The 27,273-nt window shown below is 50.1% G+C and overlaps 1 protein-coding gene across 2 annotated transcripts in view; it reads left to right on the top strand.

Moving 5' to 3' along the window:
- The window catches only part of AZIN1 (antizyme inhibitor 1), a 1,159,916-nt gene that overhangs the window by 494,452 nt on the left and 638,191 nt on the right, over positions 1–27,273 (top strand). For both annotated transcript variants that reach the window (XM_069621462.1, XM_069621463.1), the window contains exon 7: positions 7,919–8,000. In XM_069621462.1, coding sequence (XP_069477563.1) covers positions 7,919–8,000 — 82 coding nt within the window. The remainder of the gene's footprint in view (positions 1–7,918; positions 8,001–27,273) is intronic.

Raw genomic sequence — 27,273 nt, 5'->3', positions numbered from 1 at the left:
TTGGGTCGGGATCAGTGTTTAGTCTTCCTGATTCCGGCCTCAGCGCTGTGATGGTAGTTGCTGTTGCGGGGCGCTTGGTTCACTGGAGCCTTTAAGGTAATGCGCACCTTCCTCTTAGCTCGCAGTCCCGGCGGCCATCTTGTCTGGCATACGTGGTGAGCCGCTTCTGGATTCCACAGCGCGTATCTCCGGAACCACATGTCGGTTCAGGCCCATAGTGCAGCGACCCGTTGCAGAAGGGTTCTGCCGATTTTGGAAGCTATTTTCGTGAGTTTAACATGAATTGTCAGGATAAAGGCAGGATCTAGCTGGCAGCCTGGGAACAGCGAGGAATCGCGTCCTCATTGCCTGCTTGCTGGCCACGCTCCCCACCCCCCTCCAACCTTGGTGATTATTTAAGGTAAGGTTACCCGGTATATCTGGTGCTTTACACAGTCGTCCATTTTTCCTTGTGGGCAAGGGGATGTTCAGTGACCAGTCCTCCAGTGGATCTAACAGATCCTGTGGCAGACCTACACCCATTTTGAGGTTAAAATCTCCTCCCCATATGCATTGCTCATTACGATTCCTCCTGTTTAGAAAGAACTCATCAATAAATGCCTTGACTTTGGCTAACCTGTCTGCCTCAGCCTTATGGGGGCTGTTATAGAGGTTCGAAATGATTAACGTCCCCCCTCCCCCCCGAGGGTAAAATACAGAGCACCTGTAGGTAGTCCATGTTAGTCTCCACTACCCTAAACCTTCAGGTTAGGGAGGCTTTAATCAAAATGGCCAGACCCCCATAACATCTTACTCTAGCATTTTTTTCACTGAGATCCCCTATGATGTGTAGCCATCTAACAGTGTGGTCTTCAAGGGTCAGGTCTCTTGCAGGAGAATGACATTGTGGGTGGTTTTTTTATTTTGTATTGGTTTTATGAAACAGAGAACCTACGGAGCAAACATGAAAGAGACTAGTGTCCCTATAAACCTGATACAAAATAAAAGTAGATAATTCCCTGGCGTATACACCCTGGCAGTGGGCCGATTCCTCTGAATTAGTCTGTGTTTTCCAAGTTAACTATTCGGTGGGGCAGAGTCCCTGTTCTCCGGGATTTTCAACCTGTACTTTCCATGTTGCTAAAAGCATTAAAGAACACGAGCCATTCAGTCTCTATCAGAACGCTGGATCCCTGCATAGCTTCTGTGATCTTTTCCTTAAAATAAATATCCCTGGCCACTGCCACCCATTCTTTCTTCATGGGGAGGCAGGTCCTTTTCCAAGTTCTAGCTAGACAGGCTCTGGCCGCTAAAAGTATATAATTTGACAGGTGTAGAAGCTAGTCCAATTGCTCATCCCTTCTTTCAAGTCCAAATAATAAAGATTGGGTCTAGTGGGTGGGATCCTGATCCACCTCTTTGATCCAGCTCAAAATATCTGTCCAATATGTGCGCACTTTATGACATGTCCACCACATATGCCAATAATTGGCTTTTTCCCCCCATCCGTGCAAGCAACGGCAGATCACCTCTGGAAACATCTTGGCGAGTACTACCGGGTCATATTGCCACCTGTGAAGCAGTTTTATGGGGTGCATCTTATATTAACACGAAATTGAGGTCTTAAATGCCCTACTACAGAGTCGCACCCATAAATCGTCCCCAATTTCACAGCCCAAGTCCCTCTCCCATCTCGTTCTTAGACCCCTGATTGCTCCTTCACGGGGGGACAAAAGCGCCCTATACAGGAGGAGATGAGACCTTTCATATTTACATGCGTGTCCAAGACTTTCTCTGCTGGGGTGAGTGGCCTCTGTATATGCTGCTTCCATTTCCCTGCCATGAATACCCCCTTCAATCTTAGAGGAGTGGGGACAGCCTGCCAATGCCCAATGCTTCCTCCAGTTCCTGGATGCTTATGAATGCATTTTCTTTCAGCAACTGACTCACCCTGCAAAGCTCCGCTTCAAACCAGGACTGATAATGTTCGTGGCCAGGGATTGCGTCCCTCACTGGGGTGGACCAAATGTGCCCACATTCACCTTGAATCCTGAAAAATGCCTGAACTCCTCTATCACCCGCAAGGCGGCTGGGACAGATTGGGCTGGCTGCCTCACGTGGAGAATTATATCATCTGCATAGAGGCAGAGTTTAAAGGTTGTGTCTCCCACATCTATACCCATCACATCAGGGGACCCCCTCAGATATTCCGCCAAAATCTCCATGGTCATTGCAAACAATAGGGGGGAGAGGGGGCAGCCCTGTTGGGTCCCTCACTGAAGATTAAATCTACGTGATAGCCGCCCATTTACCATAACTCTGGCTGACGGGTACCCCATGTAGAAACCCCTAGTTGACTCGGCACCTATGGCCACCAGACTGGGTTGCCCCCCACGGGTGCTGCCTCCCTCATGAGATGGCGACACTTCCTGAGGGTGGCTGCTCCCTGCCACCCCTGTATGAAGTCCACTTGATCAGAATGGATGAGCCTTGGAAGGAGGCCCTCTAGTCTTGTTGCAATTATTCGGGTGAACAACTTTGCATCCACGTTCAGGGGGGAAGTTTGGTCTAGAAGATCGGCAGTCTGCAGGGTCTTTTCCTTCTTTGGGGATGACCATGATTAATGCTTTCCCAAACAACGGAGGGGCTCTCCCTGTGGACATAATATTCGTGAACAGTTCCGCCAGGAATCCCACCAGTTGGCCTGCAAATGCCTTAGAAGCCTGCCGTGAACCCATCCTCTCCCAGTGCCTTCCCCAGCTTCAAACCTGATATTGCCCGAAGGACTTCCTCATCTGTTATTGGGGCCTCTAGGGTAGAGACTTCTCCAGGTTTAAGGGTCGGGAGGGTCACTCCCTGCAAATAGGATTCTAATTCCTATAACTCCTTCCTTCTCTTACAATATCTCATAGAAACTGGTGAATTCTCACGCTATCGCCTCTGGGTCCGATCTTTCCCCCTCTTTCCCATTCTTGATCTTTGCCACCCATCTATCTGGTCGCTGGGCGCGGATCTTCGCCGCCAGCCTGGCACCCGCCTTATCCCTTTTTTCGTAATATTTCTGTCTCGGGTGTTGGAGGCCTGCTACAATTTTACCCATCTCTATTTCTCCAAGTTCCTGTCCCTTGGTTCTGGTGATCCCCAGGTCTCTCTCCTTCTCTTCCTCTTCCTTCCCCTTGACTCACTCCAATAGGCGCATCTCAGATCTTAGTTTGTGGGCCAAGAGCGTTCTAGTTCTTCTTGGCCGCCCCTTCACTAATCAATTTACCCTGCCATGTAGCTTTAGCCGCCTCACATACTGTCTCCAAGTGAACCTCACCAGTGTTGTTTAACTCAAAGTACTCTCTAATGGCTGCCATCATCTGCTCTCTAAAAAGTGCATCCCTCAATAGGAGGTTGTTGCACCATCACAATGATTCCCTCGGTTTTAAACCCAATATAATGTCTGCCCAAACCAGGTCATGATTTGACCAGCTAACCCAGTGATGGTTACAAGCATCGGTTCTGCTCATATGCTGGTGTACCAGAAATATGTAATCAATCCTGGTTCTGGAGCCATGAACTGCGGAGTAAAATGTATAGCCTTTCATAATTGGGCAAGTCTCCCTCCAAAGATCTACCAACCTGTGGTTCCACATTAAGTCAAAGAACCCTCTGTTGGGTCCCCCCCTCCCACTACCTGTGGGGGATCAGCTTCCCACTGTGATCCAATCCCCGGTCCGCCCACATGTTAAAATCGCCTCCCAAGAGGAGGAGCCCCTCTGCCCTCATTTCTCTCAGAATGAACAGTGTTTTTATCCATTACATCAACGGCAGCCGCTCGCTTAATGCAGCCAATCGGCGATGAGCCGAAGACCAGGGGATACCGGATCGGTATGGGATACCAAATATTACAGAACAGCTCCACTGTGTTAATGCCGCAGCTCGTCACTGCTTCTCCTGTGCTCCCCAGGCAACGACCAACGGAGCGGGTTGCACCTCTGCTGAATGCTGCTGATTTCAGCACCGTTGTCTCCTCACTGGTGTGCAAGCCTCCTCAGGCTGCTTCGCCCTCGCCTTTGGTCCGGGGCGGCCACAAACTTGTTCACGCCACACCGCCCTGCAGGCTCTCACCGGGCTTCCGCACAGCTCCGCATCCTTTGCTCCCTGGGGACTGTGGGGGGCTAATAACATTGCGCTGGGGCTCAGGGTAATGTGCTCGCAGCCGAGACGCCCAATTATTGGCTCAGGGCGGTGCACTGGGTGACATCTCGCCCGGGTCTGTCCAGAGTCTTCAGAGCGTGGCCCTCTTGGTCGCCGCCAGCCATGGGCCCATCCACAAATGTGTTTTAAAAATATGCACTTGCATTAAAGTCGAAAACATTACAAGCTAAGCAACAAAACATACACCTGTACCAATAAAGTTTGGTAACACGAAAGGGTTTTTGAACCACTTTAGCTTTGACACAATTGAATAGACCTATACACGGCGAGTGTTCCTAAAGTGTGGCAGAAGCTATCCCATAAATTACACAGAGCCACAACATTTTCAACAATACTCAAGAAATCCATCTGTACTCTATCCAGTGTTCAGGTAAGGGACCCTACTTGTACAATTAAAATTCATACCTATGGCTAGACCACAGAGCTCAATAGGCTGGATGTGGCTCTAAAGACGGATCGAAAGTCAGTATGCTGAATTAGCACCGAATTCTGATTTATATGGTAAGTATTTGAAATTCCATATTTCTGTAATTAAAATGCATGCTACCAGTACTTGGTGTTTATAGGGGGGCATAGACAAGACTCCTGTACCTCAGAGTTGCCACCATAGGCAAGCTGCAGATGGGCTTCATGTCCTAATGCTTTTTAGTGGGGACCAGGAGTCTATAAATACGTGTAACCAGTATTTGCCCCTGGACCCCGACTAGCATAACCAACACTCCTACAGGAGAGTGGATCGTTGGGGTATTCAATGCTCACCATTGGACTATACAGCAGCAGGGGTCATGGGTTTGGGTCAGATAACAGTATGTACCCCTGCAGGAGTATGAAGGGACTTTATAGTTGGATCCCTAAGCAGCAAGTTGTACAAACAGCAGGTTTGACCCGAGACCGGATCAGCCGACACCAGGCAGCATGTGATCAGATTTCCGTCCCAGGTAAGCCTTTCTTTGTGATGAAAACAGCAGTAGCAAGGTCTGGAGGTATTCGCTCTACAGGGACGATACCCACACATTTTCCAGTCACAAGATTAGGAGTTGTCTATGCAACAACTGTCCCGCACCAAAAGCATACAGCACAGCTACTCACAGGTTGTTTCCCTCCTGTCCAGTGTAAGTTGCCACCAGTTTAGGTATTCCCACTGTGACTGTGCAAGAGGCCTGGCAGGGAAGGGAGGATGACTGACCCAATTCCTATCCCCAATCTTTGTGTCGGTGTACTTGGGTCAAACACTTACCTCCTGCCTTATCTCTTAGGGAAAGTCTTGCCTGTGGGTATAGTGCATCTATTTGAGCTTGCCAGGGATGAAGTTGGCGAGAAGCCATAACAATACATAATGGCTGGCTGGTGGAGAATTAAAAGAGCAGCAAAGGCGCCGAATGTCACGAGATGAAAGGAACACAGAGTACGCTTGCCGAGGCGCAAAACCAGTGAGGGGAGAGACACCGCTCCCATCAATGGAGAGACAATGAATGGTATGGCAGAGCCTTACCAAGCATGCAGTTTCACACAAAAACATGGTTGTCCTTTGTTCCCAAGGACCTAAAGTCAAGACCCACCCTGCCCAACGAGACCTACCGGGGAACCCTTTGAAGCAGCGATCAAGGCAAAGACTGGGATCCGATCATATGGAGCTTGCGTGGAGAAAGTGGGTGGGGCTTAATTCTCCTGTCTTGTCGGTTCTCGTAACATACACCGCCCTGGGGAAAGAATACCAAATTAAATTGCCAACAGAGAGCCAGCAGAATCCCAGGAAGTGGAGAAGGATTTAAGGGAAGGCAGGAAACCAGACTGTGATGGTTCTCTTGTGAGGTCAGAAGACGAGGAGGAGGTGAACCAAGAGACCATCAGGAAGAAAGAGAACAGTGGCTTGTCATGTTGTTGGCAATGGTGAGATGCTGGCATAGGAGTACTAATATTTGTGTAGTGTGAATGTGTGGCCAGTATGTTAGGAGGGTTGGCTTAGGGAGTGACTGAGGTGGATATTGGTGAGTGAAAGAATGGTGTTGGAGTAGCGGATTGGAGGGAGGAATAATTGGATTGGAGGAGGGTAGTGGCGCAGTGGTAAGGGAAATAGTGGTCTGGAGTAGGGACAGAGAAGGGGAGTGGGAGGAGAGAACGGATCAAAAGGTGGTGGCAAGAGCTAGAAGGAGATAGTGGGCACGAGTGAAAATTAATAAATAAAATGGAGTGAAGAGAAAGGCACATCCACCAAACACGAAGAAAACAAACTAGTTGGGGCAGAAACAGTTGGGAAATCCCTTAGAGTTCAGAGAGACATGGTTTAAGGCAACCATCTATAGCTTAAGCTAGAAAGACGATAGTAGGGGTTACAGTTTACTAGCACTAATTTGAGTATGGCCTGAAGGTGGAGAGGGCTGGCCCTAGGCCCACAACATTTTGATAAGGACCCTTGAACTTTCCTTGAGAATCTAAGTGACCTGTGAGTCATCTGTGACACCAGTCAATGAGAAGGCAGGGTTGTTAGCTCTACAGTTGCTAGTTGTGGCAACAGTCCTACGTTGGCCTTTCCGTTTTTCCCGGTTTTGGATTCTTGGCTCCTGATTCTCCTCTTAGCTCAATTTAAAGTTAAGGGTGGGGGACAAAGCCCTTCAGTAGTACCGACCTTAACCATTCTTTAGGTAGGGCTGCTCAATAGTGGACTTAATAGTGGATAGCTGTTAGGAAAGATTTTCTCTTTTGCAACTTTCCCTCCTTGACTTCAATGGAACACCCTTCTTTTTGCCAGTTTTTGAACTTGTCCGGACATTTTTGAAGGGAAGTAAAGCACTCTGTTTCCCTTGCCTTTTGATAATTGTTTTGGTGTAATTTACTAGTCCCTGAGATTGCTAGTACCGAGAGACTGTCTCTTTTGGAATTACTGTAGTTTGCCAATTGCACACAGCACCTTACAGTGCAGTGCAATGGGGATATAGCTTTACCTTTTGTGTTTTTGGTTACTTTTTAAATGTGCCTAAAACAAGCTGGTAGCAGCAGTAACATTTCTACTGTTTTTGGTAGGTTATGCACTTTCAGGGCGGCTTATTTTTACTTTTTTTCCAGTCTACATATCCTATTCTGAATACATTTGAACTTTTTCACATTCTTCTTTTTGAACTTCATAAAGCACTCTGAGACCTGTTGTGTAGGGCCAGCTCTGTATCGATGTTTTTAAATAAACCCAAATTACCTATAATTGTCCCCAACAGTCTTACCTACCTTTTTAAAAGATAAAAAGTAATTTTTTTTCATTTACTTCTGTGTGGGTGTTTTCTTTATGGAAAGCAACTCTGTTGCTGTATTCCTGTCCACCCGACACCCCTTCCAAGACGTAGCCTTTATTGCGAGCCACATTTACCACTATGGTCAAACAAGCTAGCCCTTAATCTGTTATTGGCTCAAAGTGAAAAAGGTAATGCAGATCGATGATGCATTATTTTAGAATGATGGCTCAGACTCAACCTGACTGGTACTGAAGAACTCCGGGATTGCCCTTGCCTCTACTGGGTTTCCAGCACCAAACATTGTTGACCAAGTCTACCATATCACTTCATGAGGCTTCCCCTATTTGTGCTCTGGTAAGCTGGTCTATAGAGGATCCCAGGCAAAGTAAATCTGTGGTATTGTTTTCAGAGATTTATGTACTATAATATTAATGCTGCAAGTGATCATGTTTTTGACAAAGATGGCCTTTATGTATTAGTTTTTTGTTTTCAACATGTTTTTTCTTTCACAGGTTTCACGTATCAAGCTCTTGTAAAGAACGTCAAGCATACATACATGCTTTGTCTGATGCTCGATGTGTCTTTGACATGGCTGTAAGTTTGTCATTTTTTTTATTGCTGAAATGTAATGAATGTCACATTTCATAATATAGAATTAACTTGTCTTTTTGCAATAAAAAAACACTTTCCAAGCTCTACCACCGGATAATATTCAGAACATGTACTTACATTTTCAAAGCTAAACACTAGAAGTTTCTAAAGCGTAGTGTGGTCTCTAAAACCATGGTTCTTCATGCCTGAGTGTTTCATGGCACTGCTTTGAAACAAAGATTGATATTAGTTCCTGCTTTTCTATTTCTTGGTTAGGAACAGAATTTTAAATATTTGCAGCAATACTTTAATGTTTGTTTGCTCCATCTTTTCTGCTCATGTTCATGGATAAGCTATTTTAAGAGACTTTAATGCTTTAAAATTCAATGCACCTCATTAAAAGTAATGCCATTCCTTTGCTAGGCATACCATGGGAACAGGGTGGTGGGTGTGATAACGGGGGATTCAGGAGTTTGAACACCTTACCCCCCCCATAAAGAATTCAACCACTGGGAGAGGGTGGGGAAGACCTTGCGAGGGGCGGAGGGGGCGCAGTAAGTCATATTTTGGCATTTTAAAGCCAACACAAAAACAGCAGGAAAAATCAGTCTTTTTGTGTTCGCTCTTTAAAATGCAGAAATATGACATAGAACAAGGTGCTTGCGGTTACAATTATTAAAGCGTTTGACACTAATGACAGTTCTACTGTTTATCGGTTGTACCACGCACACACGTAAGACAGAAGAAATACAGTGATTACATTTAGTTAGCAAAACCACATAAAATAGTCTTTTAGGCAGGAAAACTGTTGGTTAGACAAATATTAGCAAGGTTAAGGTTCTCGAGGCTGTTTCTTCACACAGCAAGGCTTTTAAAGTCCAAAATGCAACCCTAGCTAAATGGCGGTTTGGAGAGACTCCGTCTTGAAAAGCAGCAGAACAACGAAAACTCCTGTGGATATTTTTTAATCTTAAAAATGCTGGAATATTATACCAACGTTGGATGAAGGACTTGCTAAAGGGACATAAGCAGCAGCTTGGGTCGGAGGTAAGAGGGGGGGAACGTACCCTGGACACGTCTATGTGCACTCCAACGCTCTGGAGAGACTTCACGGATCAGGGTAAGCAGTAACTTTCTCCCCGCAGTACCTAGGTTTGAAGAAATGCTTGTGGCTGGATTCTCCACGATGTAGCAGCGCTGGACCCGACCTCTGGATTACTTGGTCTGGTGAGGAAAGGCGGGACAATGGATGCGATCTCTCAGCAGCAGTCTCGAGGGAGGTCCCCTGACACACATTTCTTAGGAGCTCCTCTGTCGCATAGAAAACGGGGTCAGGGCAGCAATGGCCGCTTCAGTGTTGCAAAGCGTCTCCAGGCGTCTCTGCTTGTCTTCTTCAGTTACTTCCTTTTCCAGTGGTTGACTTGTCAACAGCTTCCAGATTCGGAGTATTTATCAGGAACCACAGCACAACTTCTGTAATCTCTCCCTGCAGTTTACAGAAAGGGGTGGTCTGGCTGTACAGTCAGCAAAGACAGCCCTCCACTGGGACTTCGTTCCTTTCAGGCAAAGAGGAAGACAAAGGGCTGCAGAGTTTTGCACTCCTCACTAGCTTCCTGCCTTATCGCACACTCTGGAGCCTGGGTGGGGAATCCAAAGGATCCCTGCCAAAGACAAAACTTTCACTGAGGTCGTTCCTGCCTAGAATGGCAGAGGAAGACCTCAAACAACATGCATACTTAAAAATGGTGAAAAAGAAGGGACCCACCAATCTAGTAGAATGGTGGCCCTTCTGTGCATTACCGTGGCTGAATTAACAGACTGTGAGTAATAAGAGTAAAGTCACTAAGGTAAAACCAGTGCCACCAGCCATTAAAGTATACTTGCAATTGTAACAAAAATACTATAGGTAGGCAAGCACAGGGATACATTGTTTCCCCCTAGTGCTCCACATAAGGTGGGGTGTGCTGGCTCACTCATACAAAATGTAAATGGAATTAAAATCCCTCTTTACTACTTGGCAACAGTAGTTCACCCAAGTACATGCAAGAGAAATTAACAGGGCAGTCCAAAGGGACAACCCAGCCGAAGTCCAAAAAGTTAAAGGAAACTAGAACTCCAACCATACACTATGGAGAGACATAAAAAGGTCACCCATAAAAAGAGTAAAATACTAGCTGAGAGAGGGAAAAGGTTTCCTACTCACCTTAGGGACAAGGGAACCTAATGACAAAGTGTAAGCAAAAGGTTCTGGGGTTGAAACGGGTCAGGAAGATTTATCACAAATATGAAAATCTTACCAAACTAATTGCCCATTCTGGATCCCCGACCTTCCTCTGACAATCTCCTAACTTGTCCTCCCTCCCTGCATGCTTTGATTATCGTTCTGTATATTCTGGAAACCACCTTCGTTATTCTGAACATTTCCCTGATTATTCCGAAAGCCTCCTCTTTCGCGGAAGCCTCCCCTGCCTCTTGGCATAAATCCGTTCCCTCCTTGATCAGACTGCCGTTGGTTATTCACCTGCGGCATACCTGTGGCCTGTTGAAATCCTGGCCCTTCTCCGCTAGTTAACATTGGCCCTTCTATAGCATACTTCAACAGCTTCTTTTGAACAAGCATAGCTTCCTCGATCTTCCTAGCATCTTCTCTCTTTCGATTTTTCTCCTGTAACAATCAGCAAGGATGTGCAATGGTCAACTGTATTTCTGGCCATGGCTTAGCCTCCATACCCACCAGCTTCTTAAGCTGTCTCTGTACCTGGTCTGGCAATCCCCGGCATAGAATATGATAGAATACAGCTATCTATTTTCCCCACAGCTCGCAAGTTTGCAAAGACCATTGCTCTTGAAAATGTTGAATGTAAGCAAGTGATTCTCGCCTTCCTGCATCTTGCGTGTCATTATAGCGCCCATATCTGATGTATCAGGATTTTGTACTCTTAAGTGCTTTCCAAACTGCCGCTCTGCAATTATTAAACATGCCCCATTGTGCGCTGTGTTCTGTGCTGTGACACTTGAGTAGCCTGCTCTCATCCAAATGTTGTCAGCCCTTTCTCCAAGAATAGCTGCTAGAAGACACTTAATGTCCCCTATAGCTAATATGTTTCCTCCTGTCATTTTTTTCTCATTCATAGGTCCATTTCCCATCGCTCGAAGTCAAACCTGGGAGCTTACGCTTTAGATTTTCCTTATCCATCTTGGGCCACGGGATATACTGTGGTCTGGCCCATCCTTTTTCTAACAAGGGAAACTGCGAAATCGCAATCTCCTCCCATTGTCTGCCTGTTCATAGCAGTTACAATGGTTCCTGATCGCTTTCTTCCTGGTAATGACCTCAGCCTGCTTACATATGGTGGCGATTTCCCTCCCCCTCTCAGTAAGAGGTCGCATTTTAGTTCACTCTGGCCGTGCCATAGTCTCTGGCGTCCTTTAGCCAGATCCTAGTCTGACCACCTCACTTCCTTGTCTGTCTGAAAACACCCCCCGGGACCACACGCACTAGCTCCCTCCTCCCCATGGAAGGTTTCCCTTTCTTTGTCTGACATATCCTGTCCCGATCTTTTATGACTGTCCCCCTTCTCGTCTCTGTTTAAAGTTAGCCTGTCCAAAGACAAGGCTCTGTGCGCAAGGCTGAACAGGCCTCCCTCCTTGGCTCGTGACTAGACACTTTCAGATTGATTGTCTTTGCCTTTATTTCTAGATTCCCCTTTTGCCCTCATTTCCTGATAAGCCTTCCCAATTCTGTCTCTGCTTCCTATCTCAAAATCCTCCTGTAGATTTACTCTAGATGGTCCTGGCATAGGTTCTTGTGCCGGGAGGAACTCCTCTTACGTCCAGTCCTCTTTTCCTTCCAAGGGACCAGAGACGGAACCTTTTTCACCAGAAAAAATGTACTTCCCCTTTAAATTTAGAGGCGCGGCCCAGGGAGCATGCACTGCCTTGATTGTACCCCCCGGTGCCACACCTCTGTCCCCTTTTCCACGTCGACGGGAACAGGCCGAATTCACCACCGCTCCTGGGTTTGGCTTCAGCCATGTAATTCCACGCGCGGATACTTCTTCACTTTGTATTTTTCTTTTTATCTTATCTATAGTTCAGGTACTCGGTCCTCAGGCGTCACGCTCCTCCCCGGCGCATGTCGACTTCTACAGGGTTCAGCAAGTGTCCATCCTGCAACGGCCTCTTACCAATTACCAATTTCAGACCCCCACGCCCTCGGCCTATGTTGCCTTGGCCCAGACCACTGTTGGCAATCATGTTCAGCGTGTGACTCGCTGTCCTAGAAGGTGCTGAAGAACAGACTAGCCAGGTGGAGGGAGCTCTTCCAGAGGATCTCAAGAACTTCGTGAAGCATCGAACCAGGCCCAAGCTAGGGCCAATATTTTCCAGCGCACCCCGCAAGGGAGACTCCGTCCCAGGTACTCTTCCGCGCGGGAGGGACCAGTCGGGTCCTTCTACTGGCACGTGCCCTGAGGTTGCTACAGCTACTGGCCTTCGGATCAAGGTGTTCTCTGATCCTCCTGGGTGCAGTGTCGAGGGACCGGAAGGTTCTTGTACTGGGTCTACGCCCTTTAACTAGCACAATGGCCGAGGGGCTACGCCCTAACACCAGCAATGTGTCCAAGGGGCTAAGCCCTAATACCGGTAATATGTCAGAAGGACCGCCTAAACGCAGCTCTACCGACCTCCGGGTTGAGGGTCTTACACTTACCGGACCGAGTAGCAGGGTAGGCCTCGTGATCCACACGCAAGTGTCTTGGACGAGGTCGGGCCCAGCAGGCTGAGCTACACGTCGCAGGAACGTGGCAGGCAGCTCGACAAAATGGTCGTTGCACCAGATAAGGGGCACCCGCCCGTTGCCATTCCACGAATTCGGCGAAGGAGTGTCAAGGTGGGATTGGCCTCAACCAGGTACGTGGCCTACAGTCTACCCTTCATTTGTGCAGGGCAACTTTCCTTTTTGTCCATCTGGACAGGGTACGCAGCGGCTCCAACAGCTCACTGCTACTCCGTCGGTACCCCCTGCCACCTCTTTGGCCAGTGAGGCGGTGCTCTTCGAGAAGTTTCTTGGCCTCATGAGGTCTCAGATGGGGGTTATCAAAGATGCAGTCAGGGAAGTCCTCCCCGCCATGCTAGAGGCACCACAGATGCCTTTATCGGGCGCCTACGCCCCAGTGAAGCTGCCTCCTCTGGCTCCACAGCCAACTCCGCTAGCTCCGCCGCCACCTCAGTCCCCGGCTGCGGTACCTGTACACCAGCCTCCAGCGCCATCTACCCCTCCTCCACAAGATCCTCCAGATCCGCACGATACGGACGAGGAAGCAGTTCCGGACACGCCATCTCCAGTCACGGCCTTCCATGAACGTCTTGCTGGCCTGGCGGAGTACCTGGGCCTCCCCCAACCGGAGCTCGAACTGTCGGCAGAAGGGGTTCTGGCTGAAGTCCACTTAAGATACCCCTCTGCCAACATGGAGATTCCACTGCAAACTGATGTAGTCTCCCTGGCCAAGAAGGGTTGGCTCAATCTCCACTCAGTCCAGCCGGTCAACCGACGCCTGGGCGCCAAGTACAGGCAGATGGAGGGGGATACACTCCCTTGCTCTCGACCCATCCTCAGACACACTCCTCAGTGATCGCTGCGGCATCACTATTCTCCAAGCCACAGTCGTCCTCAGCCTTCTCATCTGTGGCGCTGCTAGGCAAGGAGGAGATGATCTTGGAGGCGTATGGCAAGAAGATCTACTCCGTCTCCTTGCACCTGTGTTGTGCCAACGCAGATGCCATGCTGGCTGGCTGCCGCCAACCAGTGGTTATGGTGGGACATTAAGGACTTACTTCTGGAACTCCACACCCAATGCCAATCACGCTTTAAGGCTGGGCTAGCGGAAGCCAAGCCCGTGGTGCATGACCTCATGGAATCCACAGTGGCTCATATCAATACCTCAGGCAATGCCATCTGCATTGCCACGGACATGAGAACAGCCTGGCTCCGGGCAAAGAAATTCAACCCTGATGTCCAGGAGCGCATTTTAGATCTACCGTTCGAGGCGAGGGGGACCTCTACCACTCCTCTCCAGACGAAAAGCTGGACAAAAAGAACAGCGGCTCGCAAACAGTCTTTATCCATTCTTAAAAAGACCACACCCAAATCGTACACCTAATCTCAGCAGCATTCGGAAAAGGGTTGTACATATGGAGGGTTCCGCGGCTTCCAGGAACGCAGATCCAGGCAGACGGACCGCTCGCGGTCTGACTGAACCGGAGCAAACAAAAAAAAGGGAGGGGGAGTAAGGGCTTTTTCCAGTCCCCCTCCTCAGCCTCAGCGGGAAAGAAGGCATGACACGCCCCTTCGGGTCCATGTGTGTCTGGTGGGGGGCAAGCATGCTTCCCATGCACAATTCTGGTGCCAGAATTTCGAGGACCCGTGGATCATCTCCGTAGTATCCACGGGGTACCGCCTTCCTAACCCAGCCTCTCCTTCCGCCACCCCTCCACTCAGACGGGTTGGGACAGTAACTTGTTTGACGGAGATCCGGTCGCTCATAGAGAGCCAGCCAAAGGAGGAAGTCCTAGCCTCCCAGCAAGGTTTTTCGCCATTCAGAAGAACCAGACGGGCCTGAGAGTTGTGCTGGACCTTTCCACCCTCAGCTTCTCCTTACCCCTGCAAAAATTCAAGATGGTTACGCCAGCTTTTATAGCGGAGACATTGGACAAGGGAGACTGGATGTTCTCCCTGGACCTGAAGGACGCATACCTACAGGTCCCGATTTGGCAGCCCCATCATTTTTTTCCTACGGTTCAGGATCATGGGCTACCACTTCCAATACAAAGTCCTTCCATTTGGCCTCAACTCGGCCCCCAGGGTCTTTATCAGACTCGTGAACGCTGTAGCGGCCCTCCTCAGAGTGCAGGGCCTCCATCTACCCATACCTCGACGACTGGCTCGTCAGGGCTACATCTCCGGAAGTGGTTCACCACTCTACCCATGCCCTTATGAATACACTGCACGACCTGGGCTTCTTGCTCAACCTCAAGATGTCACAGCTGCTCCCTACGTAGACTGACATTCCTGGGACTCATTTGGGACATGTGCTCCCAGGGTTTTCCCGTCAGACAAAATCTCAGCCATAAAGAGGGCCACCGCCCACTTCCTCAGCAGAGAGGGCACCTCGGCATGGTGGTACCAACATCTCCTGGGTCTACTGGCGGCAGTCCTGTTAGCCGTGCCGCACACAAGACTAAGGATGAGAAGAATTCAGCTGCACTTCGCGTCCTCATGGAACCAGGAGCGGGGCAATTGGAGGTGATTAACATTCCTCTTTCTCTCCACCCGGACCTAACTTGATGGTCCATGGACTGCAACCTACGAATGCTCAAGCCCTTTCGGCCGCCCTCTCCACAGGCATCCATCACCAGACTGCTCCCTCGAGGGTTGGGGAGCCACCCTGGACGATCTCGGTCTATGGCACCTGGACTGGACAGGAGCAGGAATACCACATCAATTGGCTGGAGCTGAACGCCATCTGGTTAGTGCTCAGAGCATTCCTACCACTTCTCAAGGGAAAGGTTGACCTCATCCAGACAGACAACTCGTTCAGCATGTGCTACGTCAACAAGCAGGGAGGCACCAGATCCCTCTCCTCTGTGCAGGCTGGCGATCAGCATGTGGGAATGGGCCCGGGATAAAGACATTTACCTCTTGGCGGTCCACCTCCCGGGGGAATCCAACCTGGAGGCTGACAGACTGAGCAGGCTGGGAGCGGACAATTGCAAGTGGCAGCTAAAGGACCTCGTTATTCAGGAGATCTTCAACAGGTGGGGTCATCCCCAAGTGGATCTCTTGCCACCTGGCACAACAAAAGGTTTCCCCAGTTCGCATCCTGGCAGAGTCACGGCCCCGGCTCCCTCAGCGACGCATTTCACCTCCAGTGGACCGGCATGAAAGCCTACGCCTTTCCGCCTACCCCCTGTTCCACAGGGTAATTTCCAAGATCAAGGAGTCTCACCGACTCTGCATCATTCTAATAGCTCCATGGTGGCCGGCCAGGCCATGGTTTTTGGAACTACTCAGCCCCTCGGAGGTGCCCCGATATACCTTCCGACGGGTCCAGCACATCTGGCACAGCAGGGGGGGCAGGGTCATCCACCCGGCGGCATGGAAACTAGCCCTCCCAGCGTAACGCTGCGGCACCTTAGCCTTTCACAGGCCAATCTGGAGACCATATAGGGCGCCAGGAGCAAGGCCACCAGGGTCCAGTACAAAAGCAAATGGACCAGATGCTGCCACTGGGCAGATGCCAAGGGAATCGACCACCCCCCGTCACCCCCCTGCCCCCCACCGGAATGCATCTTGGACGACATGCTCTCCTTTTCGGTGCACCTCGGTCATTCGGTGGTACAGGTGGACACCTGCCGCACATACCTTGCAGCCATTGAGGCTTATAGGATCTCAGAGGATGGCATCTTTTCCTCCTCCAACCCTATAGCAAACTTCTGACTGGTCTTGCTAGGCTCTACCCGCCCGTCAAGAGACCGCACCTGGTGTGGGACTTTAACAGTCTTAGGCACCCTGGCGCACAAACCATTCGAGCCAATGGCATCCATGGACATCAGGCTGGTCACCATCAAGACGGCCTTACTAGTCATTCTTAACTCGGCTGGCAGTCAGCAAGATCAAGGCATTGGTCGCCTCTGAACCATGTACCACCTTTCACAGGGACAAGGTAGTCATGCGGACGCACCCAGCATTTCTGCCCAAGGTTCCATCTGCATTTCACTTCAACGAAGAAATAGTCCTTCCTATGTTGTTTCCAGATCCCAAGGATGAAGCACTGCCTGGATGTCAGGCGTGGCCTAAAATTCTACTTGGAAAGGACCAAGGGCTTCTGCAAGTCGGATGCTCGGTTTGTCACTTTTCGGAGGCTCGAGGCCAGGTTATCAGGCCTCTAAGGCCTCCATATCCTGCTTGATGGTCTCTGCCATCAAGGAAGCGTACGAGGGCCAGCACAAGCTGCTCCCGGCCAACATGCATGCCCATGCAGTCAGGGGCCAAGGCAACGGCCATTTCCTTTCGGCGCCATGTCCCTTGGCAAGTCATAAGCAGGGTGGCCACCTGGGCCTCCCTCGGCTTTCTGCAAGCATTACTGTTTGGATGCCGGCTCTAGATCTGATGCAACTTTCGGACAGGTGGTTCTCGGGAACCTATTTGCATAAGGAGGGTCTCCTCTCCACCCTGGGGCTACAATCAGTTGTAATCGCCCATTGTAACGCTCACCTGGTATCCACAGGGACGCCACCCAATCTAGCTGGACTGCTTGCTTCCGACCTGGACCCACTCCCTCCGGTTCTTATCTTGGTTTTCGATATGGCGCGCTCTGTCCTGCTGTTCTGTGCAGGGGTGCGTCGTGGATGGGCGCGTCGCAACAGAGTTACTTCACTGGTGTGGTCCATATGAGTCCAGTCCTACTGCGTCTCAGTTCCTCAGGTAAGTCTGCTGTTTTGACAGCTTGTTCTTAAACTGTAATTGCCCCTGTTAATGTCTTTCCTTCTCTCTTAGGTGCGAAGGAGTTCTGAAGATGCTGTGCTCGCTGTGGCTGTGCTCGAGATGGTAAGTGAAAGTGCGGAGCCCGGCGCTATGTGCTTTTCTTGCGGTGTGCTAACCTGTGTTGTCACTCTCTTGCAGGCCGCCGTGATGTTCCGGATGATGAGCTGCTGAGAGGATGCGGAGCGGTGAGTTGGTGTTCGAATTGCCTCTGAGTAATTATGCGTGTTAATCAGTCTTGCCTTTTCTCTTGCAGGTTGTCGTAAGACCAGAATGGCATGAACCAGAAGCCAGTTCAACTCAGGTAAGTGTGAGTCTGCCGATTGTTGTTTTAATGTGAAGAATAAACGCTTTCGCGGGGATTGGGTCCTCTGACGTATTCCATATCTATGACCGTAATCACCCCAGCTGTTCTGCTTCGGAAAATCTTTCGGCGTCTGCCTCAGTTCAGTTTTTTCCGCGAACGTGTTCGCTTCGGAGATCTCGGCGCACCTCGGTTCTTCTGAGTTCTGTTCTTTCGCTTCTTCGAACCTGTTCATTGTGTAAACCTATGATGTCTTCGGCTTCTTCCACCCCTCGGTCGGGTTTTAAGAAGTGTCGGGTCTGCGGGTCCAAGATGTCGTTGTCGGACACGCACTACGCTTGCCTCTGGTGCCTCGTGGATTACCATAAGGATGATTGTGTCGACTGCCAGTCGCTTACATCGAAGGCCATACGGGAGCGTAAGAATAAGCTGTCGGTGAGTAAGGTGGCAAAGCCCCTCCACTGGACTTTCGATGGACAATTCGAGGGACGAGACTCTGCATTGCTGGCGTAAGTCCGGGGAGAGGGGGGGGTCTCGGTCCAGGAGTAGGTCCCGCCATTCCTCTGCCTCTTCGAGGCACTCATGGAAGCGCTGTCGCCTGTCGCCTGTCGCCTTCCTCATCCGAGGACTCCGCCCGGCGGCGATTTTCTTGTCCCAACAAGCATTCCACTCCTGCAGAATGGGATTCGTTCCGGCAGGAGATGATGGCGATTTTTCAGTCGCAGGGCTCCATTCCGTCCACGCCGTCGAAAGATGCTGGCCGAGAACATGCTAGAGATGTCGCTCGTCCACCTTCGGGCTCGAGCGGTCGTCACGACCACCGGGCGCCTTAGAGGTCCCATTCGGACAAAGATGGCCGTTCTAGACATGCCCGTTCCAGGTCCAGGTCCCGGTCCTTGACGCCCTCGAGACCGTTTGAGCCTATAAAGTCTTCGAGGAAGCCGTCAACGCCATCGGCTCCCAGGCTGTCGAAGAACACGCTCGGGGCTCCGCCCTCGAGGACTGTCGACGCAGACGAAGCTGTCGACGCCGATTGCGCCGACGCCTTTACAGGCTGCTTTGTCGGAGGTACCACATGACACAGTGGAACCCCCCAGAAAGGCTGCGGCCAAAGCTAAGAATGTCTTTGTCCCTTTTTCTGTGCCCTCATTCCAGCCCCTGGATTATATTTCTGAGGGGGATGAGGGGTCTGAGGAAGGTATGGTACCTGAGGAGGTGCCGGACGAGATTTTGTCTGCTCATAGTCAGATTGAAGACCTGCGTCAGTCGCTGCACGACGCCAGTGGTCTGGACACCTCTCCGGAGGTGGAGTTCTGTAGGCCCGAGCCTGGCACTCATGCCGAGTCCTCATACCGGTGCCTTATGTCGAGTGTCACGGACTACTTGGGGTGGTCTGAGCCACCTGTGAATTTTCTGCAGGATGACCTGACGGACATCCTCAACCAAGGTTCTCCAACTGACCCGGTACTGCCATTCCATATGGCCTTGCAAAGAAGGGTGGCAGTGGCTTGGACTGCTCCGGAGAGTCTCCCGGCAGTGAGCAAGTCATTGCTGCGAAAATACCACCCAGCCAGTAGCGACCCCTGCTACTTGACCACGCACCCCACTCCGGAGAGTTTGGTGGTGCAGGCGTTGTACCCTACCATCCCTCCTGATGGGGACGACAAGCGTTTTGATGGCTGGGCGAAGAAAGTCTTTTCTTCAGGGGGGTATGGCTTTACAGGCAGCCAGCTCTGTGTGCGCCTTGTCACGTTTCACGCACACTCTGTGGAACTGTATTTCATTGGCGGCTGAACATATTCCCGAAGGGGAGGAACCGGATGGTTTTCTTGCTATTGTGCAGGATGGCAAGGATGCCATGTGAGAGTCCGTTCAATCGGGTCTGGACATGGCAGATTGTGTCAGCCGGTACATGGTGGCGAGCACCGTAATGCGCAGGTTTGCGTGGTTGCGGACGTCAGGGTTTGCTCCTGATGTGCAGGCCTGGCTCGTCAACATGCCCTTTGGTGAACATCTTTTTGGCAGCAAGGCTGACGAGAGCCTTGTGAGGTTGCAGACCTCCAAAGCTGCAGCGAAATCGTTGATCTCTGCAGTTCGCCAACCTCCGCCTTTTTGTCCTAGGGGACCGCAATGGAGGGGAGGTTCCTTTCGCTATTACTCATCCTTTAGTAAATCAAGAGGAGCTGCAAGTCAAAGGGTCCACTGTAGGAGTGCCAGAGGTGGATAACTGGGTACTCGAGGTGCCAAGGCCGCTCGGGCTGTTGCCTCTTTGCCCTCAGGCACTGCCGCAGCCGCTTCAGCGCAGTCATGAGGCCATGTCCCATGGTTCGCCAATTGGGGGAAGGCTGGCGCAGCATCTTGTAGAGTGTTGTGCCATTACTTCAGATGTGTGGGTTCTGGAGATCATAGACCACAGCTACTGTCTTCCTTTCCGGCAGAGGCCTCACGACAATCCACCAGGGAATCTCTCTTTGAAGAGTCCAGATCCGCTCCTTGCGCAGCAAATTCAATCCTTGCTGGAGAAAGGTGCTATAGAACTGGTGCCTTTAGCGGAGAGGAACAAGGGATGGTATTCCCCTTATTTTTTGATTTCGAAGAAAGACGGGAGATTGAGACCCATCATGGACTTGCGCGGTTTGAACAAGCTAGGTGAGGGAAATTAGCCATAAATGAGAATTCTCCCTAACACAGGGAGTCCCCCAGCAGCTTTGCTGGACTTCTGGAGTTTATTTTTTTCTACTTGGTAAGAGTCAGAGCTTTTCCCCCACTCTTACCTGAGTTTTGCTATGTGTTTCTACCTGTTTTTGTGATTGTGGACTCTGAAGTACACCACTTCAGTAGCCCCCTTCTTTGTGTCACACAGCACCTTCAGTGCCGTGGCAAAGGTTGTCTTTGAGACTTCCCTCGACTCCGTTTCTGAGGAGACTACTGTCCCACAGAAAAGGGTAAAGTTGCCATTAACTTTACTTACTCAATCTACCACAGATCAGTACACCCCATCTTCCATGGAGTACTGGAAAGGGTTAACTCGTATCCCTTTTTATCTGTACCTCCTAGAGCATTGTTTCGCTCTTTTAACATTTAGACTTGGGTGGTGGCAGTGGTATCTACCCTAACTTTTCTACCGCGATTATATTAGATAAACGTGGTACTGTTCTTGGCTATTATATTGCCCTCGAACATAAACCCGCTTGACCAAATCGTCTTTCTCTTGGCTCCAGTTGGGTTTATTCGCCATTTCTTTTTGAAAGTCCTTCTTGTATTTCACTTTGCGCGGCAAACTAGTTTCGCCTTCTTTGTTCACTGTATTTTGGCGGGCTTCTGCCCAGAAGCCCTCCTCAAGGCGCCTGGGTGTCTAAGTGGGCTGAATGTGAGGGAGGGGTGTAGTTGCCTCCTGCACAGGGTATCCTAGGAAACCCAAGTCGCACTTTGTCATGATTGGCCAGGGTAGTTGTCCGGGCTGGACAACCCCCCTGCTGGGTGATTGACAGCCAGGCTGCGTGAATAGGTTTTTTTTCCGCATAAAAGGCAGGTCTCTTGGGCTAGAAGTCGGAGAGTCGCCACTGGAACTTCAAGGAACCTAAGAGAAGCGGAGAGAACGATTGCTGCTGCAACTACTCCGTCCCGGTGAAGCCCTGCTGCAGTCCTGAGCTATCTGCCCTTCAACGACTCAGAGAAGATCCAGTCCGGAGTCTTCGTCCCTTGAGCTTGGTCGGGATAACCAGCTCATCTTCTACAGCCAGAGGATCCTCTTCCGTGGTCGAGATCTCTGCACACTGCTGTAGTGGTCCGGATAGCCACCTGAAGAGCCTTTCCTGTTTTTAAGGAGCGCACCTTTTATTCCGTGTCGCTGCCGGCCTCATCCCTTTCTGATGCAGACCCTCTTCAGATGTCCTTCTCGACGAAGCTCCAGGAATCGTGGGTCTGCGGGAAACCAACAGGAACAACTGCCAGGGCACCAGCTGCACCATTGGAATAAGGTACTGTGTTCTGTTGAGGAAACTGGGTGAATCCCTTTCTTCTTAATTTCCAAGGCTTGCCCTTGTCTTCCCTCCTTCTTATAACCTTTGCTTCTGAACATTGACAATATCAAAGTACTTTTGGTTACGTTGAATCGTGAACTATCAGACCGTGTGATCTTCGGCAACTGGCCCCGGTGTCTTTCAACCCTTGCTCTGGCCCTTTGACTTTTGAACTCCTGTTTCTGAGTGTTTCTTGATTCTGCCTGTGTAACCAAAATATTGCCTGTGATTTTTGCCTCAAACTCCCTCTGGGTATCGCAGGTGCCAAGTGTGTTTTTGCCCGGGTAGCATTTCATGTCACGGATATGCGTTTGTTTAGTAGACCGAACTGTCAAAAAGTGATAGCAATCGTATTCGCGGTAACGTGTTTCGGTTCATTACAACACAGGGTACTTACCTTGAGACTTACTGTACAAAGTGTATTGGTAAGTTGTAGTATATATTACGTGTGGTTTTTATTGAAGTTTAATAGAAGTGTTGTGTTTATAATGAATGGTTTAAAAATAAATGTACTTCTATTTTTTTACCTGAAATCTTGAGTCAGTGTTTGAGTCACAGTAATTATGGTCCCTTTGTGTAATCTCTGCTACTGCTCATATACTCTTGAGATGTGCCTGGCTGCCCTGCCACTGCTACCACTCGGAAATAGTACAGGCTTGTACCAAACGTAAAACTTGTATCGCCACCTGTAGTCTTAATTGTGTGTAGTAGTCCCTAAGGGCACTGCACAGGATTCTGCCTAACAAGCTCCTCCGGAAGGACTAGTTCAAGATGGTTACTCTTTCTCAAGTCCCTCCAACTTCAGGGCTGGTTGGTGTCTCTCGACCTCAAGGACGCTTATTTTCATGTGCCGATCCATCCAAAGCACAAGAAGTACCTGAGGTTCGCGGTTGGTGACTCACACTTTCAGTTTCGGGTCCTGCCGTTCAGATTGAACTCTGCCCCGAGGGTCTTTACCAAGCTCATGGTGGTGGTGGCAGCGTATCTCTGGAAAGGGGGATTCACGCCTACCCCTACCTGGACGATTGGTTGATCAGGGCGCACCCTCCCGAGCAAGTCCTGGATCATCTGTCAGTCACCTGCCACTCCCTTCACAAGCTGGGCTTCTCACTCAACTTGAAGTCCCATTTGACGCCAACTCAGTGGCTCCAGTACATCCGAGCAGTGCCCGACACGTCCCTGGGTGAGGGCTCATCACATTCAGCAGATGGTGCACAAGTTTCAACACGCCCAGAGTCTCCCGGTGTTTGAGTTCTTGAGGTTGCTCGGCCTCATGGCATCCTGCATTCTTCTGGTGCCAGAGGCCAGGTTGCGGATGAGATCTCTGCAATGGGCTCTCAAAATGCAGTGGTCACAGTCCTCCGGCAAGATGTCGGACCCCGTGCAGGTGCCGCCCTCGTTCGCCCAGGACCTTCTTTGGTGGGCCGACAAAGGCAATCTGATGAGGGGGGCTCTGTTTTGGCTACCCTGGCCGGAGGTGACGATCGTGACGGACACATCCCTCACGGATGGGGAGCTCATGCCAACGAGTTGACAGTCAGCGGTCGTTGGTCTCCGTCGGAGTCCAGACTCCATATCAATCTGTTGGAGCTAAGGGCCGTCATGGTTGCCCTAAAGGCTTTTCTGCCGACTGTGCGAGGAAAGAATGTCCTGATTCTGACGGACAAAACCAAAAGGAAGGTAGAACTGCTACTCTGAAGGTTCGCACCAATTGTTGTCATTGAATGAAACAACACATATACATTGTATTGGGGAACCATTCACAATGATACTAATGGACTGAATCCCTAAGTAAAAAGCCCATGAGAATAATCCAGAAAGGAAAAAACTCGCATACACCAGGGTCTATGAATATACATTGTATTGAGAAAAAAACAGAAAAACATTTATGAAGACTTGCATATAGCAAAATACAACATTCTAAACAGACATATGGTGAAATCAAAACTTAAAATGGTCTTCAATGCATAATTATCTTCAAATGCACCACATAACCGGTGAGGGAAACATATGGAAATCATAAGCGTCAATGACTTGGCGCTATTGCAGACCTGTAGCAGTCTAAGTCCTAAAGCAAGTGTCCAGATTTTTAAAGTCAGCGGTAGTTGGTCTCCGTCCGAGTCCAGACTCCATATCAATATGTTGGAGCTAAGGGCCGTCAGGCTTGCCCTGAAGGCTTTTCTGCCGACTGTGCGAGGAAAGAATGCCCTGATTCTGACAGACAACACAGTGGCCATGCACTACCTCAGCAAAAAGGGGGTGGGGGGCAGGGTCACTTCCTCTGTGCAGGGAGGCGATGCAGCTCTGGTTCTGGGCCATCCAGCAGGAAGTTTCGGTCTCGACAGTTCACCTGCCGGTGACGAAAACGAGACGGCGGACGCTCTGAGCAGGCAGAGCGCAATCTCTCACGAGTGGGAGTTGGCTCAGGAGATGCTCCTGGAGATCTTCGCCCTTTGGGGGACCTCTCAAGTGGATCTGTTCGCCTCCATTGTCAACCGGAAGTGCGAAAGGTTCTGCTTGCAGGAATTTCCTCCAAGAGGAGCCTTTAGAGACTCTTTAGTGGTGCAGTGGTCCTTCCCACTGTTGCACGCGTTTCCTCCAGTACCCGTCATCCCGCAAGTGCTGCAGAGGTTACGGAGGTTTGGTTCCTGAATGATCCTCGTTGCTCCGGCATTGCCCGGAGGACGTGGTACACGGACCTTCTCGACTTGTCCATCTGCCCTCCACGTCGTCTTCCCTACCGAGGCGATCTGCTCTCACGGGAGGGGAGGTCAGGTTCTCCATCCAGAGGTCTGATCCCTCAACCTTCACGCTTGGCTTCTGAAAGGTTGAGGTATAAGGATTGGGACCTCCCTGAAGACGTGATGGAGGTGTTGCTTTCGGCCAGATGACCGGCAACAAAGTCCCTGTACCGTTGCCATTGGAGAAAGTTCTGCGACTGGTGCAGAGTTAAGAATATGGATCCTTTTTCATGTGACATTCCTGTGGTTCTGCCTTTTTTTGCTTTCTTTAGCCCACAAGGCCCTGCAAGTGGGTGCCATTAAAGGTTACCTGGCGGCCCTGTCCATATTTAAGCGCTCGTCTGAGGAGTGTTCTTATTTCAAAATTCCTTTTGATTTCTCAGTTTTTGAAAGGGCTCACTAATGTGTTCCCACCATCACCTTTCCAGGTGCCCGGTTGGGATTTGAACCTTGTTCTTAAGTTCCTAATCGGTGTTCCATTTGAGCCTTTACTTTCTTGTCCTTTGAAACTGTATTTTTAGTTGCAGTCACTTCCGCTCGCAGAGTGAGTTAGTTACAGGCACTTTCAGTTAAGCCACCCTTCACTGTGTTTCATAAGGACAGGGTTGTCCTTCGAGTTCGTCCTTCCTTTCTTCCGAAAGTGGTGTCGGAATTTCATTTAAGCCAGAAGGTCATTCTTCTGGCATTGTATCCTCCTCCGCATCCTGGTAAGGAAGAAGAGAGGCTCCATAGGTTGGATCCTAGGAGAGCTTTAAGTTTCTACATTTCACGCATGTCCCTGGTCAGAGTGGATGATCAGCTCTTTATTGGTTACGCTGGAAGGTGTTTGGGACAAGCTGTTACTAAGCAGACTTTGTCTAGATGGATTATCTTGGCAATTTCTGAATGTTACCGCTTGGCGACCAAGGACCCTCCGGTAGGCTTACGGGCCCTTTCTACTAGGGGTATGGCTGCCTCTACTGCCTTGCAGAGGGGTGTTCCTATTTGTAACATCTGTGAAGCAGCCACTTGGGCTTCGGTCCATACTTTTGTACGACACTACTCCCTAGATTCTATCCATGGGCAGGATCTGGCCTTTGGCAAGGCGGTCCTTTACTCTGCAATTTGATTGGGCATTCTAAATTTCTAAATTCTTTTTCCCTCCTTCATACGTTGGTACTGCTTTGGGAGTCTGTCATAGATATGGAATACGTCGGAGGACCCAATCCCCTCGAAGAACAAGTTACTCTCTTGCCTGGTAACATTCTTTCGATGGGATGGTCCGACGTATTCCTTATCGCTCCTGCCCTGCCTACCCCGCTACAGAATTTCTTATGCGATTGCAGCTTACGTTTCCGCAAGGCTTTCTGTGGTCATACTGGCAGAAGATTGGTACCACACTTTCTGGGGGAAAAAACTACAACTGAGGCTACATGTGTCCTACTTATAACATCCGGTGACGTTGGCTTGACAGAGGCCCTCAAGGACAGCGTATCGATGTCATCGACACAAAGATTTTCCGAAGCAGCACAGCTGTGGTGATTACTGTCATAGATATGCAATACATCGTCGGACCATCCCATCAAAAGAGCGTTACCAGGTAAGAGAGGAACTTGTTCTACTAATGCTGCTTTTCTATTTCCCCCCCCCCCCCAGCTTGTGGCTTCCAGGAGAGAGAGCGAGCGTTCGCCGAGATGCTGGATGTTCGGTACACTGGAGCGGATGACTGGAGCTGGGCTCGCTAGCAGGTAAGAATAACTAATGGTGGTGTTCTTCATACAGGTGTAGGCCCGGAATGCTGAGGATGAACCGACAGGTCGTGGTGAACGTCACGCTGCGAGAGCAGAGCAACGCGAAGCGTGTTCTCCAGGATGGGCATGCCTTATATAGCCTGCAGGTATCCCAGGTGCCTTCAGGCCTGACCACACCCTAAATGCTAGACCGCATGGTTCAGTTCTGGAACTGAACCATTTGGGGGCATCCATGTTGTGACGCTGCCATTGTGAGCTCCAGCTCCCCCTTCTGCCATATGAGCCTGGTGCCAAAGGCGCCAGGACTGACTCCAAGAGAGTCTTGACGGACATGATTGGGCCCTTGGGGCCATGATGAGACATCATGGTGCAGCCCAGGGGGCCTGACTGCCTAGGCGAGGGGCAGTGGTCATGACACCCATACAGTATGGAGGAAAGGGGACAGGCCGTAAGTCATTAGAAGTTACTCACTGTAGTGACTAACATACTCTTAGTCCATAGTCCCTTTTCCTTGATACGTCCCACCAACCTCCCCCTAATAATACCGGTGTCATTAGGCAATGTTAAATCTATTGTCGATGCGTCAGTGGGGACTGAGGTGTGGCGGCGGAGTCAGGGCAGCGCATGCTCCCTGGGCCGCGCGCCTCTAAATTTAAAGGGGTAGGAGCTTTTTACTGGTGAAAAAGGATCCGTCTCCCGTCCCTTGGAAGGGACGCCCATACAGTATGGAGGAAAGGGGACTATGGACTAAGTATGTTAGTCACTACAGTGAGTAACTTGTAATATGTCCTCCCATGCCACTACTGGATTTGGTTCCATTCATTTTCTTTCAATGCGATCGATGTCGCGTGTCCTCTGCCTTATTTTTGGTTCCATTTCCACATCAAATTCTTTGTTTCTTCACTTCCTCCCTAATCCTTTCTTCTTCCTTCTTCCCT

This window comes from Ambystoma mexicanum, chromosome 5q (assembly GCF_040938575.1).
Source record: "Ambystoma mexicanum isolate Mex_15411 chromosome 5q, UKY_AmexF1_1, whole genome shotgun sequence".
Classification (NCBI taxonomy): Eukaryota; Metazoa; Chordata; class Amphibia; order Caudata; family Ambystomatidae; genus Ambystoma; species Ambystoma mexicanum.
This window is presented reverse-complemented; position numbering and strand designations above follow the sequence as displayed.